This window comes from Saccostrea echinata, unplaced genomic scaffold (assembly GCF_033153115.1).
Source record: "Saccostrea echinata isolate AGI-Se365-2 ecotype Australia unplaced genomic scaffold, CSIRO_AGI_Sech_v1 ptg000002l, whole genome shotgun sequence".
NCBI classification, from domain to species: Eukaryota; Metazoa; Mollusca; class Bivalvia; order Ostreida; family Ostreidae; genus Saccostrea; species Saccostrea echinata.
Window position 1 is genome coordinate 51,418 of NW_026889751.1, and position 22,188 is coordinate 73,605.

The 22,188-nt window shown below is 33.1% G+C and overlaps 3 protein-coding genes across 5 annotated transcripts; 1 reads left to right on the forward strand and 2 right to left on the reverse strand.

Annotated features, from left to right (window-relative positions):
- Positions 1-424: 424 nt before the first annotated feature.
- On the reverse strand, positions 425-4,884 carry LOC133204429 (probable thiopurine S-methyltransferase). 2 transcript variants are annotated; one of them, XM_061340167.1, is made up of 9 exons: positions 4,789-4,884; positions 4,259-4,346; positions 3,771-3,863; positions 3,510-3,639; positions 3,249-3,301; positions 1,522-1,596; positions 903-988; positions 647-691; positions 425-559 (listed from the first exon to the last, which is right to left on the reverse strand). In XM_061340167.1, exons 2-9 carry the CDS (start codon positions 4,333-4,335, stop codon positions 444-446), a joined length of 675 nt encoding a protein of 224 aa, XP_061196151.1. In that variant the 5' UTR covers positions 4,336-4,346; positions 4,789-4,884; the 3' UTR covers positions 425-443. The 2 variants fall into 2 exon arrangements, with proteins under 2 accessions (XP_061196151.1, XP_061196143.1); XM_061340159.1 differs by lacking the exon at positions 4,789-4,884 and having other exon boundaries at positions 4,259-4,361.
- A 1,247-nt stretch (positions 4,885-6,131) lies between these two features.
- On the reverse strand, positions 6,132-19,021 carry LOC133204413 (probable thiopurine S-methyltransferase). 2 transcript variants are annotated; one of them, XM_061340143.1, is made up of 10 exons: positions 18,998-19,021; positions 15,076-15,124; positions 11,982-12,096; positions 11,473-11,565; positions 11,043-11,172; positions 10,688-10,740; positions 10,530-10,604; positions 9,619-9,704; positions 8,781-8,825; positions 6,132-6,471 (listed from the first exon to the last, which is right to left on the reverse strand). In XM_061340143.1, exons 2-10 carry the CDS (start codon positions 15,119-15,121, stop codon positions 6,359-6,361), a joined length of 756 nt encoding a protein of 251 aa, XP_061196127.1. In that variant the 5' UTR covers positions 15,122-15,124; positions 18,998-19,021; the 3' UTR covers positions 6,132-6,358. The 2 variants fall into 2 exon arrangements, with proteins under 2 accessions (XP_061196127.1, XP_061196136.1); XM_061340152.1 differs by lacking the exon at positions 15,076-15,124 and having other exon boundaries at positions 18,998-19,015.
- Positions 18,905-21,717, forward strand: LOC133204445 (acyl-coenzyme A thioesterase 13-like). The gene is made up of 4 exons (XM_061340176.1): positions 18,905-19,222; positions 20,809-20,993; positions 21,242-21,390; positions 21,546-21,717. Exons 1-4 carry the CDS (start codon positions 19,130-19,132, stop codon positions 21,563-21,565), a joined length of 447 nt encoding a protein of 148 aa, XP_061196160.1. The 5' UTR covers positions 18,905-19,129; the 3' UTR covers positions 21,566-21,717.
- Positions 21,718-22,188: the final 471 nt, after the last annotated feature.

Sequence of the window (22,188 nt, forward strand, 5' to 3'; positions counted from 1 at the left end):
AATCTAATATGAGATTTGACAAATAGGTTGAGGATATCAACTGTCTCATTTGAAGTCAACATTTCGCAAGTTTTATAACTGATACAATGACCTTGTGTACAAATACAATTTATCAGTAAGTTTTTCATACAAATAACATTCTTTACACACTGAACTGTCTATGGATTTTTCCTTTTGCCCGATGATGACAAGGAGCACACGGCAGGTATGACCGGTCGACAAGTGATGCTTGCTCCTCCATGGCACCTTATCCCACCTCTGATGTTTTTGGAGGTTCTATTTGCTCTGCTCCCGATTTGTATTGTTTCATTGGCTTTTGAGCTTGATTACTGTTCGTTATCTCCATATTTTATCCATCCAATCTTGAAATCCTCTTAGGTTTCTCTGGGTATATGAATATAGGACTGTTTTTAAATGCACAAAATGACGTAAAAATGTATTTATTACTTAAGACAGAATAAGTAAAGATGTTCGAATAAACTGTCGATTCCCCATGTCTCTTTAAATGCTGGCGTAAATATGTCTTTCCTCTCTAAATGAGTGATTTCAAGTTTGTCACCTACAAAATTAAAGTTTATTTTATTAAAAACAATACCATTATCAACTGAGATATAGAAACTAAAGGTTTGAACGATATAGTTATTACCGAAGAGATCTTTGATATTTTGCTCCGATACAATACGTGGAGGTCCTATAAATATAAGTAAAAACAGCCTAATCATTTATTGCAAACACAGTTTGAGCACTATTTGTTTTAAAAATTCTTAAATCATCGTGAATCAAATTTTATACCTATGTAACCAAAGTGGGATATTAAATTTAAATTACTTTTTTAACGCATTAAGCAGCACATTATATCCCTCATAATCATTGTTAACATATTTTATAACCACAGCAGATACCTCCAAATTTTGTTTCATCATATTCCAGAGTTTCCGCCAGGTACTGACAGCCCTCTCCCATCAGACTCTTCATAAGCTCGGCATACCTGTACAAACATTCCACCTGGCCTTTTAATATCTAAATTTGCATTCCAAGTACATGTAGATTGTACACTTTTTATTGGCTCATGGTAAAAAAGGAAATTTGAACTGTAATTTTATCGATACATAAACCAGTACATAACTTTAAAATTTCAGTCTTTGGGTATTTCTCTCAATCAATCATTGACACTTGAATTGAATCAGGAGAAGGAATGGCCTGAGAGGAACATTTTTATTACGTTTTATCATTTCGTTTCAATTACGTTTGATAGTCCTCCAATTCTACTTTTTTCCTTTCGTACTTTAGATAGATTTATACTGTAATTTTGATTCTTGATGCACGGGCTTCGTCGATAAATCTAGAATTCAGTAGCATTGGTACAATTCTGACTGCAATGATGCTGTAAATGTTATAACTACAATCACTTACTCTATTATAAATTTAGCATGAACCCAGCAGGTAAGCTAGACGGATCAGCGGCTGAGCTGTACTTATCTGAGCCATAGGTACGAAACTGTGCGGTTATATACAACATACCTCTGTCTATCCTTTTCTTCGATTGCCACTAGAGAGCCTCTGTCCCACATTGCGTCCATTAGCCCCTCACATGAACTAAAAAAAATCGTAAATAAAACATTCCTCATGATAAATAACTAAAGATAAGGCTTTATAACATCATAGACAACTGCTTTTTTTTCCACAAAAATGGAACTCGGAAATTTTCGTATTTTGTGATTGGTCATTTGCTTACTTGTTAAATATCATACTGATTCTACACACAAGTACATGTACTCTGAAGTTGATATTAAAAGGATGCTATAGTTTCTCATTGACAATATTTATGTAGTCTTTGGAAACCAGGTCCTCCAACAGTATGTTGGAATTCCGAGAGGCAATAACTGTGTTCCTTTGTGACCTGACCTGTTTTTATTTTCTTAAAAAATAACATTTAATCAAAAAAAAAAATCTTCCTGATGACTTAAATTCGATATTTAGATATATTGACGACGTTTTATCAATAAACAGTAATTATTTTCATTCATTGTCGACTCGATTTCTCCCAGTGAACTCGAAATAAAAAAAAGTAACAGAGTCTGAAACATTTCTTTCACATCTGGATGTTTAACTGACGATTTAACTGACGATAGATGTTTCTGACCAACCAACAACTAAAGTATATGACTAATGTGATGACTTCAGCTTTTCCACTGTCAACTTCCCCTATTTGTGCAGTTATTTTTCCAATATCATCAGTCCTTTATATGACGTCTACGTTTCCGCACTGATCTGATAAGCAAGATCAGGTTCTGAGAACAATGATTTTTTTAAACCGAGGCAAGCTACTGACAAATAGGTTGATCTTAACAAGGCTTTTAACGATCTCGTTTAAAATCAGCATATTCTGTGGTCGATAAAATGATCTTGCTTGCAAATACAACATACTGTTGGGTCGTATGTTTACCGGCATGTTTCATACCCATTGTCATCCCATTGTTTTACACTGTTTTACCTGATCGATACAGAGGGCTCACGGCAGGTATGACCGGTCTATGATATATAGAGATAACGAACACTTTGGAACCTGATTCCATCTCTGGTATTTCACGTTTTGCTCTTTTAACTATTCGTATTTTTTACTGGATAAATGAGATTGATTGCTTCGTTATCTTCACCTTTTACAAATCAAAAGGTGTTAATACAAATTGCTTAGTTCAAATACTCTCTGTCAATGCAGGTATAATAGATTTCGTCTTGCATTTGTTTTCAGTTTGTATTTTGAAATCGGATTTGTTTCCGCTTTCAATTCTTAAATTATGAATTATATACATGTACATGTAATATATACATGAACATGTTATATGTTCTTCTTAATTTTATCAGTATAATCACTCTATATTTTTACACTTTAATAGCATGCATTTTTGTGCCCACTTAATAATAATACTTGCTTTTAATGACGTAAGTTTGCTTCACAAAAGTTAAGGAAATCTGTATTACAGTTTGCACAAACCTGTCATTACTTAATACATCTTTTAAACGAAGCTTTCCTTTACAAGCTATCCTTATTTAATATACATTTGTACATGCTGAGAAATATAATTGAATAATAATAATCAAAGCATTAGAAGAAGTGGGGTTTTTACTGTAAATACACTTTTGTGTTTGTTAACATTTTTTTCTTATGAATATAGTTGTATACTTTAGCCTACCTAACCTAATTTTGAGAAATAAATTTGATACTGTCTGTTAAAGTTGTTATTTACCTATTGAACTTAAACAGATCACAGCAATACAACTTTATTCGTTTGTCCTCGCTCTGAAAAAGAAATGCAGAAAATATTTATACTTTGTGACTTTGTTGTTATTAAAATTTATTCCAAATTTTTAAAAATCAAATCAAGAAAACTTCAATATTTATGATTTCAATTCATTTAATCCTTCATTTTTACAACAATTTTTTTTAATTTGCAAATTCTATGGTGTATGAATATTCATTGTAAAATGATGTATAAAGTGAAACTGACAGTGAACACTTCTCCCTTTCCATCTGGTAATTTTGATACAGTATAGCTAATATTATGTTCCTCAAAGAATTCTTCCAATGCCTTTCTGGCCAGTTCCACTCCTATGACTGTGTGGCCCAGCTCCCAAAGCCTGGTCAGTGAAATGAAAAAAATAGTTCCTACAACTCAAGTCTATGAACTATATTGTTATTGAAGACAATAATTTGAATATCTTTTCATATATTACAATATAATCTTATATGTTACATTTTCAAACTCTACCATTTAATATCCACTGTTTTGCCACAAAGAGGAATAAAGATTTTGATATTCTTCCTTCCATTTATCAGTCGGTCAATATACTTGGAAAGAAATCTGTAAAAAAAAAAAAAAAAAAAAAAAAGAGTCACATGTATTCTACTTTTGTTGATAGATCAGATGCAAATTAAGATCGGTTCTATTAATAAACAGTAAAAACAAAGATATTCCAGTTTTATGTGAAGTCACACAGTGTACAAACAAGAAACAAGACAGACGTAAATATTTATTAAAAAGGGTCTTAACTTCATCACTATGGCTTACGTTATAAGGTCATTCCTGTCATATAAAACTTTTTTCATATATATTTTTTAGGCACAAATTATGTAAATTTTCATAAAACAACAAAATTTGAAATATAGATTTAAAGACAAATTAGGTAAAGGTCAAACTTGATTTAATTTTTTTAATGAAATAACGCTGATTGCTAACTCTAAACAAAAGCAACGTACGGATCTATGTTGTCTCTGTGAAAACCAATATCATTTTCATCCCATGCCTTTAACCAATCGTAAGGTTGCTCTGCCATGTCAATGATTGCTGGCAAGAAAATACAAATTACAAAATGATCTACTAGCGAAAAGTAAACATGCAGGTAACTGCATTGGCGTATATGTTATATTCAGAACATTTTGTTAATAAATGAAGCATATCGATACCATTTTGACCAGAGTCGAGCCTGTCTAATTCAATATATTTATGATACATTTAACCTTCCATAACAGGAAAAGCAAATGGGATTTCCCTCCACACCTGCCCTCCACCTCTTGTTATATAGAGTACACTATGTTATTGCTAATAAGATTTTTCAGGCTTACCAGGTCTTAGCTAATCAGTTCTAGAACTAATATAAACATTCACTTGCATACAATATTTCAACAAAAATAGCTTATCCCATGCAAGTGTCACAATTCAGAACAATCACCGTTTACATAAAAAAGTTAAACAACTAAATGCATAAATTGGTAAATCTAGACTTTACCTGGGAATTAAAGTCGACCTCTGGCGTCCAGACACGAGATAACTTGCCGTTTACTTTTGGCAATTTATGACCGGTTACTTGAATGAAGATATTCATTGTGGAAACCAATCAGAAACAAAAATATATTGTATGCGTTTCACACCACTGCCCCTTCAACATGTTCAATAAAGAATTTCTGTGCATGAATTGACTCGGGTATAAATAACACGTCATGATTGGAATTCAATTCCGTAAAGTAGAATTTCGTAATAACTGTCACATAATTATTATCTTGCTTCGTTCGATATAATAATAAAACACAATTAACCATTAAATATGTAACAATGAGGTTGAGATATTTCAGTTAAAAATATCAATTTGTTTTATATTAGCTTATCTGAATTAAAAAAAAAACAAGAACATAAAAACACACAAAAAGCAAATACTGTTGAATTTGCATTGTTCGTGGGGACATAATTTCGTTGTTTATGTTCCAGTCTTAAGATAGATTCACTGTATGTGTGTATTTTTCGCGGAAGGTCAATTTGTGGGTAAGGATTACTCACAAAATCCACGAATATTGATCCCCCATGAACAGTGATGATTCAACAGTATGGCATAGTTATAAATGCTGTGAAAATGTTAAAATGTTGCTAGTTTGCCAGGAAAAATAGGAGTATACTTTCAATTTGAATCTTCATATTACAATAATATCAACAGTCTGAAAGAAAAAAATTCATAAATAGGAATTTATTATATTTAGATGTATTATACATATAATTTTATTTTTTAAAGTAAGATTCTCTGTCCTGAGGGAGGAATGAGTTGAACCCCAAAATACTTTTTTATTGTTTGTGTGAATGATCTATTTCACTGATTCGTTTAATTCATTTTTCAGCCTCAAATCTACTTAATATGTCTGTTGTCTGACTTGTCTTAATATGTCTGACCTTTGTGTGTGTGTGTGGGGGGGGGGGAGAGAGAGAGAGAGAGTTCCTTATCTTTGACTTGTGTTTATTATTTTACTTATATTTTCTTTTCAATGAATGTTATCTGCTTAATTTATGGAAAGTTATTAAATTGGTTCCACCTAGCCATAATTCTTGCTGCTACAAATATTTGAATACCTCATTTTAATCTCTCTATCATCACATCGCTGCAATATCTTCAATTAGGTAATTTGTTTACTGATTCAAGAATCCCATAATATCTCACAATTTATATGAAATCAAAAATGAAATTTAAAAAATACAATGTGTTGAATGTAAATCAATACAAAATTTCTATTTTCCCTTATGCCTTTTTACGCTTACGCTTTTCGTGTAAACAACTTCACTTAAAGCAATAAAAATTAAATAGTTGAATAAGAATTTCAATAACTGCTAACAAAATTTATTCGAGATTGTCTACATAAGCCTTTATATGGTACCAAAAAGTAGAAACTAATTACAATGACACAATCTCCTGAGCAGAATTCCTGATTACACAGAATATATGTAGCTTCACTGAAAACAATTTTAGCAACATACAAAATTTTGTATACATCAAATGTATTTCTTTTGTTAAGGTTCCATTGCAATAGTATATCATTTCACTTCAAAGTCAATAAGAACAAGTTTTCCTGTAAACTGTCTATTCCCCATGCTTTGTGTCTTTCTTCAAAGGCGTCGACTCTCTCTAGCTTGGTAATGTTCATCTTTTCACCTTTGAATACAATTTCAAGTTGATTATATTTAGCTGAATAGGCTGGAAATTATAAGATGAACAAACGTCCTTTTAAGAGCAATTCAAGAATAATTTTTATCAGGACAGTTTTCAGATTCATTTCCGCATTTCCATACAGCTTCCGTACTTGTTTGTAACCTGTGCCTCCGATGTTTTCATTGTAGACCTGTATGACAAATATACTATTAGACTACTTTTTAGCTCACCTGAGCCGAAGGCTCAAGTGAGCTTTTCTGATCAAAGAGTGTCCGGCGTCCGTCTATCGTCTGTAGTCCGTAAACTTTTCACATTTTCGACTTCTCAAGAACCACTGGGCCAATTTCAACCAAACTTGCCACAAAGCATTCTTGGATGAAGGGAATTTAAGTTTGTTCACAGGAAGTGCCGCGCCCTCTTTCAAGGGGAGGTAATCAAGGATTCGTTAAAATTCAGGTAAGCTAAAAACTAATTCTAACTCAACAGGCTTTGCCTCAAGTTTATTGTCTATATGGCAAAACATGAAATATATCAGTTTGTATGATTTAAAATTGCAGTTTAATAGCGATTCTCTGTAACCACTTAAACTTCTTTGCCACGCATGGTCACCGATTTTGATGAAACTTTGCCTATTATAACAACTTGACACCAGAAACATATATCAAATAAAATTTCGTTGCTATGTGTCTTGGTTGCCATGGTAACAGCCAGAAAAGTTGAAAAAATTGAGATTTTCAGCTACTTTGAATCTTTATTAAGCCTTAATAAAGACTAAGAATAACAAACAAACTATTCTCACAAAAACATGACACCTTGTTGCCACTTATGCTATAAAGAAACTATTTAGAATTTATCTCTAAGTAAGTGGTAACCATGGGTACATTTGGAATACATTTTAGATGCTGAAAAATGCTGAAAAACGCTCAATATTCACTAATGATGGGTGTTACATGATCAAACTCAATCAACAACCTAAGAAAAACAATAAAAATATTTGACCTTAAGTAATTAAGTATTGGCAATATTATTCTAAAAATAACTTTCATGGTTGCCATGGTAACACAGAGTTACCATGCAAAATCTGTTGCTAAGATTGGGTTAATGCTACTATCTTGAGGAAAAACAATAAAATTCATGACTGGCACATATACATCCTTAGGACCTTGCAACACCAACAACATAAGAAATATTGGGATTAATTGTTACTTTGCAGTGTAACCATGGAAACAGCGAACCAGTTGTTTAAAGTGATATTTTTTTGCTGCTTTAGGAATTTACATAGCTTTTAATCAAGAAACATATTATTTGACTCACCTTGAATAGTACATATCTGGTAGAACTAAAGTTGAATATCATATATTGATAAAGTTTGTTGAAAAATACAACACTGTTGCTATGGTTACCAAGAAGGGAAAATGTTCGATTTTGTTAATTTTATATCAATATTAAATTCTATGTGCTAGCTTTTTGCATCCAGTTAGAGATTGCTTGGTAGTCAAAATTGAAAGTCAGGTTAGTTGTTCATATATATCAATCATAAAAGTTTTTGGAATCTACATACAAGGGTACGTATCCAAGGAAACAACATATTTTTCAGATTTTTATGCATATTTTTTCCGCTAATTTCCATAGCAACGCTCCATTTCAAGAATTGAATTTGAATTTTTTGAAATGTGAAAATTAGGGTCACACCAGCGCCTTTAAAAATTGATCATCAGTTATATAGAAATATGCTTTTTAAAAAGATAGGATAAGATTAAAACACTAAGAAAGTAAATTTAAAATAACTTTGTGGTATCAAAACCATGACAACCATTGCTAACCTATAAGAAATATCATATTTCGTCCTTGGTATATGTTACAATGATCTCTTGTCTATTATTTGCTTGCATTTCAACCTATAATTTTTTTTATTCTTAAGTGTATGACTTTATAAAATTAAATAAACAAAATTATTACTTTTGAATACTTTGTTTCCATAGTAACGTATGTAATAGATGATTTACCAAACATGTTTATCATGCATTTAAGACATAAGGCCTTCAACTTTCAGAAACAGTCATTGCCACTTGTTTGCTTTGCTGCAAACGTTAACTGTGGGACTCTGAACATGTTGAAAAATGCCATTTTTCAAATTTTAGGACATGTTGCTATGGTAACCATGACACGTAGCAACCAATTTTTGCCTGATTTGAGTTTACGGTATCAAAGACTTTTATCATAGAGAGTTTGAAGAAATTCTGAGACTATGCGTGCCACAGCTCCTATATAAAAGTTAAAGTCATTAGAGAGAATGGCTCTTAATTACTTACCAAACAGTTCGTAAATTTGTTGATCTGGGACATAAAATGGTGGTCCTACAATAAAAATAAAAACGGAGTTCATAAATTATTTTCACAAAGCATTATAGTTTTTGAGTACTTAAAATAATAGAGTATTTCAAAAAATTATTCCCAGGTAAAAATTTCACTTTTAATGTCGCCCCTTCTGTCATCACTGCTGTGTGTTTGTCACAAAAACTTCAAAATTGGTCATAACTTTTGAATGAGAGATGATAAGGCCCTATCAAAAGTCAACATCATTAAAATTATAGGCAGGGCTATTATTACTGCAGCAAATGTATAAAGAAATCCCCAAAATATAACTAAATAAATAAATGTTTAGTCTGTATATACATAAAATATATACATGTACATATAATACCAAGGATAGCTAATGAAAGCTGAAAAGCTTATTTCCAATGGGGTCCTTTATTGCACCGATTTTAGCGCGAGTGACGTTGGACATTTCAGTGGGAGAAAACAGGAGTACCGGAGAAAACCGACGTGGCCGAACGGGCGACCACCTTACCTTTAAGTGCACTAACTACTAGACATATATATATATATATATATATATATATAATGTTATAGGATAATGAATGATAAAAAAGTGTATTTGGCAAGTATGCATACAAATAAGCTTTAAATATTATATACAATGTTTGAAAATATTAAATTGTACCTATTTTTATTTTTCATTTAAGAATTTTTAAACTATTTCATAAATAAGAACAGAATTGATAATAATTTTTTTAAAAAATAGAGTGTAAGAAAGGTGACTAATTTTAGTCAGATTAGTAGGCAATAAAGCAGATTGTACTACACCCACCTGGATACTTAGTCTCGTCATATTCCAGTGTCTCTAACAAATAACGACAATCGGGCGACAGAAGATTTAGGAGAAATTCTGCGTACCTGTCAAATGTACAACTCAGTGAAATACAGGAATAAATTACAAAATCAAATTAGCATGATTTTCTTGACGTTTTTAATAGTTTTTAAATAGTTTTTTTATTATACATTTACTGATTTTCCTATAAAAATTAGTTCGTTAGATGTTACTAACTTTTTAAAAATCATTTTGGACTTATCTCCATTTTGTCATGCGTTAGTCAAGTGAGCTAATGCCTAATCCTCTATATTTTACTTTTGTATCGGTATAATAAAACAGTTAAAAAGTATATCATTGAGGGAGCAAGATTCCAGTTCCCATCGAGCAAGATTATTTAATAGTCCTGGCCTGGGAAACTGGAATCTTGCTAACTCCCTTAGTGATATACATTAGCTGAATACTAATACACTGCTTATGCTTCCTAAGGGGGATGGGGTGGAGGGGGCAAGGTGATTTTGATAACTTTGAAAATTCCAAGGGCCAAGGGGAAGAAAGCGATGGGTTTTTCCAGTTCCGGACTGTTTTTTTTTTTAATATATTTAAAAACTAGCTTAATAAAGCTTATCTACATTGTAAATCAAAGAACTAAAAGTACTGATAAGCGGTAGCATGCTTCCTTCTGGTATTCACAATGAAAATATTTGTCCATCATGATGATATTAAAGTACTGTAGAGTACATTGATGTCAGACAAGGAGCAGACATACTGAATTTTGCATTATTAAATGCTAGTGAATGACAATAAAAAAAACTCCCACGAACATAGCAAAGTATAAAAATTCAATAAATAAGTATTAGGTTTATGACTTGACTACTTTATGTGCAAGGAAATTTATTTGTTTTTGTTACCGCTGTCTGTCCTCTCTATTAATGGCCACCATTGAACCCCTATCCCAGACAGCGTCCATTAACCCCTCACACTCCCTGAAATAAGCAAATTTTATATTACACGTTTCTTTTGAAATATTTGTTTCCAAAATGACAAACACTAACCAAAATAAATGTACCTGTTGAATTCAAAAAGATCACAGCAATATAATTTTATTCTCTTGTCTTCACTCTGAAAATAATATATAAAATAAAATTATATATATGTATATAAAGGTCTAAGATTGACCTAAGACTGATGCTTAAAATTTTTTGTTGTTGAATTGTTGCGTCATATCACTTGTTAGTTTTGGTTGTTTCGGAGTAGCCAATCAATGGTATACGGAAATTAAGAAAAGGCGTCTGTCTATCCATGACCGTTGGAAGAGAAGTGTCCCTCCCCCTCCTATCTGGGTGGGTGGGTGTGTGTGTATACATATATGCTTAACTTAGTAAATTAAAATCCCCCCCCCCCATAAACTCTTGCAGACTTACGATGAAAAGAGTACCTGTCCCCTCTGACAGATCAGAAACTGTATACTTGATAGACTGCTCCTCAAAAAAGTCCTCCAGGGCACTTCTGACTGATTCCACACCTATAATGGTATGCCCCAGGTCCCATATGCTAACAATGATTAAAAAGATAATGAAAACAAGCTAAATTTTAATACAGTGCTGAAATATTTTTAAAGGTATATACACTCGCTCTTTTTTTAATGAGGCAAACATTTTTTTATTCAACATTAATCCATATTGTATTAATTTCTACTCATTTTAAACACAAATTTAAAAAATCAAAAATATTTGGAATAAGGTTAATAGAAACTTAAAGTATATTTACATTTATTCTGAAATTGGTAATGCAGTAGTTATTATAAATATATTGTATTTAGTACTTGATAAATTAAAAAAAAAAATGTTATACTGTCTCATATCTAAGGCCTTTCCACATAACGGAAAGAAAATCTTTATATTCTCTCGGCCATTGATGAGTGTATCTTTATGCTTTTCCAATAACCTGTGAATTTAAATATATAAAAATAACATTAATCATAAAGGTAAGAAAAAATATTTTCTATGTGTGCACAGTCTTATGTTAGACAATTCTGTCATTCACCAATTCTTCCGATTTCCCGTTTCTGTGTAGTTTATGAAATATTCGCAGCAATGATAATGAATGCATGATTCATATAAATTAATAAAAACTCAATTAAATTGAAATATTTTATTATTCTCTATGTATTTTCTATATTTGTCCCTATCCCAGGCAACTTTCGTCTGCTGCACGTCATTCACTTACAGGTACATTAAACGTCGAAAAGCCAGGTGCCTCATAGTTCAATCGGTGGATAAACCTTATTTTTCTTTATCTTGCATGGTTATTGTAGAGAAAATGCTAATAGATAAGTTGTTGAAAAATAAAATCCTACTTACGTATCCACGTGTGATCTATGAAATCCGATTTTTCCTGTATCCCATTTTGTCTTCCAGAAGTCATGCGAAACTTTAGTGAATTCAGGCTCACTCATAATTAGACTGAGAATTTTTTCTGGATGTAGCCAAATATGTAAGTAATATGTTGCCGTAATTATCTTTTAACTTAATTATATAATTTTCAATTACATATATTATGTTTGATGTGTTGTCTGCATGTATATAAATATTGTTATCATACTGCAAATTCTGAATTAAAACTCAAAACTTACAATAATATCATATTTCACATATTAGCTTCTCTATTTTTCTCTCCGACATATCACTGCAGATAAACTTTTAATATTTCTATCTTATTCTCTAGGAATAAAGAACTTTCCACAAGGTATCCTTGGGTCATGGAGATTTGGACTTGTTGAAATATAGGTCAAGCCCAAGAGATGGTAATTCAGAAATTATAGTGAAGATACATAAGGTTTTAAAAAAACAAATATCCAGAAAAGTAGAAACATGTAAAGTTTCCTCAAATACGCTAACAAGATTTGGTGTGGGCTACAAAAGAATTCCAAATATTTCTGTTTAATCTTTTAAAATTCTGATGTCGATAAAACCAGGGCTACTGTCTGTAAAATTACTATAAAAAGCAGATTCAACTTTGGTTTTCTAAGACCCTCTTGAACCATGAGGAATCAGAATATAGGTTTTTAAATTACTATTAATGTACTTACAGAACAACAGGGCTAAAATTGCATGCACGTCCATACAGTGCATACGTGTATATAAGTCCCATATACCAAGGACGCAACCACAAAATTTTAAACAGAGATAATCAAAGATTATACAGAGCTCACTTCAACGAATGTTATCTTTACGTAAGGCAAGTTCCACGCTAAACTAATAATCTAATACCTCGGTAGTGCGCATCCCTAGGTGCAACATATATGCAATTTTGGTCTGATAGGACTTGCAATTACTTGATAATGAACTCGTTCTAAAACTTAAAACTAGACACTCATTAAGAAAATGTAAGTCAATTCCAGCATCTGAGGCGAGTTTGATAGTGTTCATCCCTTGCTCATGCAAGTTTAGTCTAGGTAGGGCTTTAAGTTACTCTAAAATGAGTCTACTCAAAAAACTTAAACCTGGTCACTCATCTGGAAAATGCAGATCAAAACCAGCAGCTGAAGCAAGTTTCGTGGTAGGTCCCCTGATGCATCATCCATGCAAGTTTGATTCAGGAGGCCTTACAGTTTCTTAGTAATGGATCTACTCCAAAATCGTTAACCAAGTCACTCGTCTGGAAAATGCTGGTCAAATCCTGCATCCAAAGTCCAGTAGTGTACATCATTAGATATATCATCCATGCAAAGTCGGTCAACATAGGACTTATAGTTACTTTAGAATGAACCTTCTGCAAAAACTTCAACCTGGTCACTCATCCAAAAAATGTAGGTCAGATCCGACATCCGAACAAAGTGTAGTATTGTGTATCCTTAGATGTACCATTCATTCAAGTTTGGTTAATATAGGACTTATAGTTACTTGGAAATGAGACCTGCTCGCCTCCAAAAACTTTAACCTGCTTCAAAAACATTAATTTGGACACTCTTTAGCTGAGACTGAAGCATCTGAAACCTTGACTGGTTCAATGAAACATACTAGAGCATCATTCATGCATCTCTGATTAAAATAGGGCAAAGAAGTACTTGAAAAGAAAACTGCTTCAAAAACTTTAACCTGAGAACGGCGACGCAAACTCCGACGCCGAGGGTATTATACAACTCCTCCCAACTTCGTTGAGATTAGCTAGATATTCAAAATATACGTTTGTTTGTTTGTTTGTATGTTGTTTAACGTCCCTCTCGAGAATTTTTCACTCATATGGAGACGCCACCACTTTCCGGTGGAGAGCTGCAAATTCAGTCCTATACTCGGCACTTACGACCATTGAGCAGTGAGGGATCTTTTTCGTGCCAGCACCTACTGCGACACGGGACCTCGGTTTATACGGTCTCATCCGAAGGACCGGTCTCCACGTCCCACAGTGGGATTCGAACCCGCGACGTAAGGATCAACTCCTTACTTCGCGACTCTAGAGCAGACGCTCTAACCACTGCGCCACGCGGGCGACCAAAATATACGTATTAGACTCATTGAAAACAATCAAATTAAGAGAATTGCGGTTCCCCGCTTTCGGGGTCTATTTGTTGGGGGTGCAATGATTTATAGCATATTAAATTTGATTTAATTTGTCTATCATAGTAAAAAAAAAGAGTTATTTTTTTAAGTAATGTGTTCTGATGTAAAAGAAAAAGCAATAATTAAAGCCTTTGAAAGTCAAACTTCAAGGTCTAGGTCAGGAGGTCAATTTTCACATTACATTCAGAAAGGTCTTATCACAGGTAAGTAATAAACAAGTTTAAAAAATGTAAAAGTCTTATCTCCGGTTGCAAAAGCTATGGTCAAGGAAAAAAATGTTTTGAAAAAACTTCAAGGTCAAGACCATAAGGTGAAAAATCATAACATATTCAGAAATGTATAGGCACAGGTACATGTGGAATATGAAAGCCCTATCTTCTCTCATTCAAGTTATTACAAAAGTTAAAGTTCTTGAAAAGTGTCAAAAATGATAGTATATTCCGAAAGGTCTTGACACAGGTAATACACATGTGAAACATTAAACCCCAAACTTTTCTCATGTAAAGTCAATTGGTTTAAAAGTAGGTAAATTTTCAAGGCCAAAGTCATGAGATCAAGAGACAAAGTATATATTTTGAAAAATCTTATCACTGGTAATGCAAGTTTTTGTTACAGACAGACAGAAGGATAGACGGACAAATGAGATTGAATGTCACCGCTCTTTTGCGAAAGCGGCAAACAACAACAAATCTATAGATGGCAAATAATACGAGCATGAACCACTGTTACATGCAGTTTGACTCAGTTAGGGGGACCTGAAAGAAGAGAAATCATTGATATTTGGAGAGAGAAAGAGAGATCTAACTCGCAATGGTTGAGTCTTTGTATGTATAGCCTTGTGTGTGTGGAAGGGGGGGGGGGGGATAAAGGATGTCACTTTATACAATATTTATACCTTTATAATGCAGAAGCTTCCAAGCCTTCTGTCTTATTCTGTTCATTCACTGCATCAAAAAAATTAAATTAAATTATTGTCTGCATTGGTTTAAATTTCTTACAACTTTATTTAATTACGTTTGATAACAAGCTTTATAATTATTTAGTAATGATAAAATAGAATATTTCTAAAAATTCATCACAGATGGAGTTAGATAACTGTGCTGAGTTTAATTTAGACTTTTTGATTTTTTCACCTTGACCTTTTAGTCAATGAGCACATATAAATACCAGTAAATACATCTACATACAAAGACAAATATTTTTTTTCCCTTTAACCATCCTTAATTTAAAAAAGAGGGTAAGTCATGATTGGAGGAAGAATGTGAATTACTGGATCAAGTAAATGTAGGAAGGGTGAGGTCAATAATATATCAATAATATACAAATATAGCCTTTTGCTGAGGTCAGTCCCTAGATATATAGACATAAGAGAAAGCATGTTGACCGAGCACGAAGTTCAAGGTCAATATGCTTTTCTCTAAGGTCTACATGTCTAGGGATTGTGCTGAATCAAAAGGCTACATTTGTTTTATTATTATATATGTATCAGTTAATGAAAAATATTTTAAAATCCATGTTTCTTATAAGTGCAATAGTATCTCGTATAAGGCATTGATAAGTCCTACTCATTATGATGTCATAATTATAAATGGGAGCTGAAGTATCTGTTTTTAGAAACCAGGGGCGTAGCTTGACTTTAAATTCTAGTGAGGCAAAACCATACATGTACAGTAGCAGAAAGAAGTCTGGGGCTGCCTTAAGCCCCCAGCAGGTTCCGGGTAGTGTCATTCGAGGGGTCACTCCGACAGAAAATGGAGTTGGGGGTTTTAAAATGCAATGAAATTTCATTTGTTGTACTGGTTTCTTTATTTAAGACTTCAGCATGATACTACGTATTGTAAAAGAATGTAGAAGAGTTTATATGTTTACTAAACTTTTTGAAACATTTAAAGGTGAAAGCGCATCTTATTAAACTTTGCTATTATTTCTTTAAAACTTCAATTCAACATTATAGAACTGCTTAAAATGTTAAAAGAAATGCCATTAGTTGTACGTATTATCTACAGTGTACTGTTGATCATGTAAAGGGATGGTGGTGGTGAAAAATCTAGTGAGGCAGTTGCCTCATTGCCACAGTGGAAGCTACGCCCCTGGAAACATGACTATTGAGACACCATCATTACTGTTTCTTCACAGAAGATGTTTCCAATATTAGAAACATCAGATTTATAAGCTTTTTAGGAGCTTAAAATAGAAACACACAGTTTTTATGGTGTTTTTTTTATTCTTAATCATGATATCCAATTTGAACCAATCAGAAAACTGGGAACGATTGAGAACAATTATTAAAGTTATTAAGTCAATAAGTGTTAAAAGACATGTCAATAATCTCGACTTTGACCTTCGTTGCAGTGACATCAAAATCTAGGTGTATTTTTTAAAACCATATTCAGCGTAACGAATACAAAAAATGGAAGTTAATTAGTGAAAATGCACCGCCTATATGTGACCTTGAAAATACTGACATAAATAATATTACCCTTTTAAATTTGAACTTTGAGAGACCTCAAAACTATGACTTGTCCTTTTTAAACCATTTTATCTTCACAGTAAGTGAATACGAAGTCTCTAAAATTAGGCTTATGATCTCATCAAGTCATATATAAATGTTGACAGACGAATGGATAGTTTGATTGTTTAGGGCATCTACCTCTGAAATTAATGACCCAAGTAAACTGTCGAGCACGCGATCAGGAGTTGTCTTACCATGATGGCCAATTCAAGAGAAAAATGCTAGGAATTCAGTTTAGATGCATATTTCTCCTAGTCGGTAGCTTGCTTAAAGCTATATATGGTGTATCTGAGCTAAAAAAAAAAAAAATAAAAATACGAGATTGAGTGTAGATAAACATGATATATGGTATTAACGTTCAAATTAAAATTTTCACCGATTTTGAATTTGAATAACCTCATGTTTTCATAGTAAAAAGGATTTTAAACTGTGTCTGTTAATTAAATGCGGAGTCGGTAAATAAATCGGTTATTGTTTTAAATTTCTAATTCTTTAAAACTTGATTGATTTAAATTGTTTAATTTACAGGAAAGTCCTATATGTATATAAAGTAATAAAACAAGTAGAAAATCTTTTTAATTTTAGTTGTCTGAACTTATAAAAAATACGCCATATATGACGTGCGTTTAATCTAGTAACTAAGATATCCTTTACTTATACATAGCGTTTAATTCTGTCAAAATTGCCAACATGTTACTATATTCAACTATACTAAGTTTTCTTATAATGAAATGAAAGTGTGATCTGCGACAGAAAAAAACCTTTTTTTTTCATTTAACTCTTGCTTTTGGTGGTTGTATGTTTTAAATATCTTTATATATTACTAGGTATAGACAACTAAAACATGTTCGTTGTATATAATACCAGCACGTACATTGCAATGAAAACTAAGTGAAAACGTTTTATTTTTGTTCAGGAGCGGTCTTGTCTGTTTTTGGTAGATTTTTTTTAAAATGTTTAGGAACGGTCTCCTGTTCTTATCGTTTTTGGTTTCGGACTTAACATCGTAGACAAGAAGTTCTTGGTCACAGTGAAAGAAGGATACAGATTTCTTATAACATGTCGTCTAAGGTAATTTTTAGATTTCAGTTGCTTCCTAAATTGGTCGCAAATTATTAAATTCTCTCTGAAAGAGACGTAGCCCGCGTGGCGCAATGGTTAGAGCGTCTGCTCTGGAGTCGCGGAGTAAGGAGCTGATCCTTACGTCGCGGGTTTGAATCCACTGCGGGACGTGGAGACCGGTCCTTCAGAGGAGACCGTATAAACCGAAGTCCCGTGTCGCAGTAGGTGTTGGCACGAAAAAGATCCCTCACTATTCAATGGCCCTGAGTGCCGAGTATAGGTATAAATTTGTAGCCCTCCGCCGGCAAGTGGCGGCTTCTATATATGAATGAAAAATTCTCGAGAGGGACGTTAAACAACAAACAAATCAAATATGGTTTCTTTGTTTGTTTGTTGTTGTTTAACGTCCCTCTCGAGAATTGTTCACTCATATGGAAACGTTACAACTTGCAGGCGGAAAGCAGATGCTGAAAATTTTGACCTACATGTATACTCGGCACTCAGGGCCATTGAGCAGTGAGGGATCTTTTTCGTTCCAGTTTACTTGGGCCATTAATAGTGACAAACAGTTGGGTATATAATAAAAATCCATATCATTATTCGTAGGGAAAGTAGTCCCGAAGAATTGACACTGTATAGGGTATGGTTTCAAATGTATTGTGGTTTTGAAGAGGCGGATCTAAGTTAAAGTGAATGAGGTATTTACACAACTGCATGTGCTCGCCGCAACGGTCGCACTGCAACATATTAATCACATTAACATTTAAAAAGCATACTTTACGAATTGAAAATTATCATACATGTAAAAAAGACACTAATGCATTAACATATTCCAGATCCTACTTTGGGGAATTTTTTTATAATGACAAGCATATATCGGTGATGGCCTTATGCAACGTAAAATAGCCGACGGGGAATCGGAATGGGGGTAAAATCCATTAAAATTAGGTAAAAGCAAGTGATTAAAGGTCCCACTGCTTTGGTCGTTTATTCTATTCATATCAATCTGTTTATGCAAAAGAATCTCGGTCGATTGCTTTATATATTCGCATTGACCCTAATCGGCCTCCGTAGATAAAAAACAAGAATCTGGAGAGGTCAGCGTGTAGACTCAGTATAGTAATAACTACCGTCTGGATATTGAAATTTGAAATACTTTTGATGCATTAAGTTATTCTATTGCGGAGACATTATTATATAAAGTGATAACTTAATATTAAGATTTTCTCTTAAATTTTCTTACCTAATTAGTCTATGGTCCGGTGTACGTTGTGCACGACCTACTCAAGCCTTAAACTTGGATAGTCTAACAAGAAAGACAACTCTGTAAATTGAGTTGTAAAGTAGAATTAATACCAATAGCAGAAGAAATGAAATGAATGTTGAAGAGGAGGGATTAACAATCGCTAAAGAAGTCGTTCAAGGAAGAGTATTTGGACATAAGAGATTTGAAAATATAATACAAACGGTGAGTGTCTCTTTTTTCACTGTCTGACGATCTGATTTTTGACACGCCGCTGTTTTTGAAAGTGCACTTAAGGCTCGGCCAGTGCACACACTGCAATTAATCCCATGCAATTAATGGGATAAATTGCAGCATGTGTACCAAGTAAATATACTAGTTGCATGCAACAGTTTCGATTATTAACTTGTTTCTGGAATAGAGCTTAGTTCTATTTTAAGACTGTATGGTTAAGTTTTATTCTCTTTAGAGAAGTGGACAGGTTTTCGCCTACGTGGATGTAGGCGAAAGCCTGTCCACTTCTCTAAAGAGAATAGGTTAAGTTTCACTTGGATGCAGTCTTCAAAACAACTTTGTTAATGTACAGTTTTGGAATAGAAAATAGAAGATATGTATGCAGTTACAATGTAGTTGTAGTGAGTGTCCAGACTCCAGAGAATTTAAAACAAAAAAAATGCAAGAGGTTAATTGCATGGGATTCATTGCAGGGTGTGCACTGGCTTTTAAGGATATGATCGATCCTTCTCCCTAACCTGCATGACTGTCGAAAATTAATTTTATATACGTCATACTATCAAATATATTTGTTATAACCGTCTATCGTTTGTCATTTGCAAACATTTCTCATTTTTTAATTTTTTTATTTCTACTTTAAAACTTTGTACAATATATGAAGTACAAAGTAAAACGAAATGATACTGCAGACGCGTCGTCCAATATAAAAAGGCCTCACCCTTTTGAGTCTATAAGGGACACAGACTCAGAGTTCAATTGGTGTCCCTCGGATAATCCTCCGGGACATTAGATATATGACATATGTGCAGTCTTTAGATGCCCAATTTAGGTATAAAACCAACAATTCGTACAAAACATTGAATGGATGCATATGTAAAGTTTCTATTTGAGATATATTTTCAAAAATCCCTTTTAATTTCGACCCCATGAAAAACGAACAGTAATGAAGATCAAAAGTCAATTGGAACAATATAAATTTGGAGCAGAGCAAACATGGACCTTTAAAAACATCAGAGGTGGGATCAGGTGCCATGAAGGAATAAGGGAGATTAATACTTTATTTAAGTTATATGGTGTCTCCATCATTTGAAATTTTACTATGGAGCAGACTATATACGCGAATCGCATATTCGCAGTATTTTCGCTACCAAATTCGTGATAAAACCATATTAATTGTTAATGTTACTAGTAATTGACAAAAAAGAGGAGTACAACGAGAAAAAAAAAGAAAATCATAGAAAAGATTGTCTGTTTAAGCCATAGTATCCAGAGACAGAATGGATTTCTATGCCTTAATTTTGTTGTAACAGTGACGAGACTTTTTTAAATTCTGTCTTATCTTATAATGATATTCACTATTCAGAATACTATATCGTAAAATGATATGACCAAGTTGATTTTTTTTTTTTTGGGGGGGGGGGGGAGGGGGAGGGGGTGATGGTGGTATGTTTGTTTGTTGGTTTATTTGTTGTTGTTTATTTCCCGCTCTTATATATCTCAACTATAGGGTTTTCTGAATTATGAACCTTTTATATGTAAGGTATCAAAGCGATATCAAATATTGGTGAATACTTCAGATCTCTGTTGTGGCAGGAGGCGGGGGAAATATAACATGTGAGTTTGAGGTAACAGAAGAACACAGGAATAGTCACGGGACTTTACACGGGGGTATGATGTCACTGTTAGTAGATGCCGTCACTTCCTGGGCTCTCCACACCAAAGTCAGGGACAGAAATAGTGCTAGTATTGACCTATCACTACGGTAATATTCTTCGGCTCGTGGCAAAATTGTTTCTGTTAATTTTAAATATCAGCAGTGGCAACAGTATTCTTTTCTACTTAAACTACCGATAAACCTAGTATACAAATTTGTGAAATTCTTTGAAAATTTCATCTTACTTTACAATATCTTACCTTAAACTTGATTTGACAAAAAGACGCATTTTCAGTTAGATTTGCTGCTAAAGTTTGCATTAAATATACTGTTTACCATAATGTTATTATATAAAGATTCATAAAGCCTGCTAGAGTCGGAGAAACAATTGTGATTGATGCAAAGACAGTGAAATGTGGTCGGCGTGTGGCCTTCTTATCCGCAGAAATCCGCTCTGAAAATGGCGACTTGTTGGCACAGGGAAATCACACCAAACTCATTATGGGTAAGTAGAAAATATACTTGTCTATATTATATTACTCACTTTAATACTTACATTTATCTTATCAATTTTGATGGTTTACAACAAAAAGTGTCTGTCGTTGTATTACTTTAAATGTTTTCGCAGCTGTATTTATGTACATGTCTTTTCTTTTGTAGAGCCAGGATCCAAGCTATGAGTACAAAAGCAAGCATACTTGTAGCAGTCAAATTGAATTCAATCAGATTGTGGAATAATTCTGATGTGATAATACGGTGTATTTAGAAGATAATATACTCATTTTGTATGTACTAATTACACAAAATTGAATAAATAAAAATATGCCTGAAATTGTTTTTCATTATCTGACCCCAGCAATTCAAAATTCAAAATGTTTATGTACATGTATGTCAACTTTTAGCGGACTGGTGTCATTTTAGTCTAGAAAATAACCAGCTACAGGTAACAGTAAGAATTCCTTACAAAACAAGTTTACGTTGAGGAATTGTAAATTGCAAAACAAGCTTACAATGAAGAATTGTAAATTACAAAACAAGCTTACATTGAGAAATTGTAAATTACAAAACAAGTTTACGTTGAAGAATCGTAAATTACAAAAACTGTGTGCACTGGATAACTCCAAATATAATTATACTTTGTGGGGCATATATTGAAATGACAATGGATAACTTTCAACTTTTTGCTGATAGGAACTATACAAATGCGTCAGTCCAAATGGGATGGAAAAATTCTTACAATTTTATTATGTTGAAATGGTCACGTATGGGCTATAATATAATTATTGTGGTCAACCCAACCTTA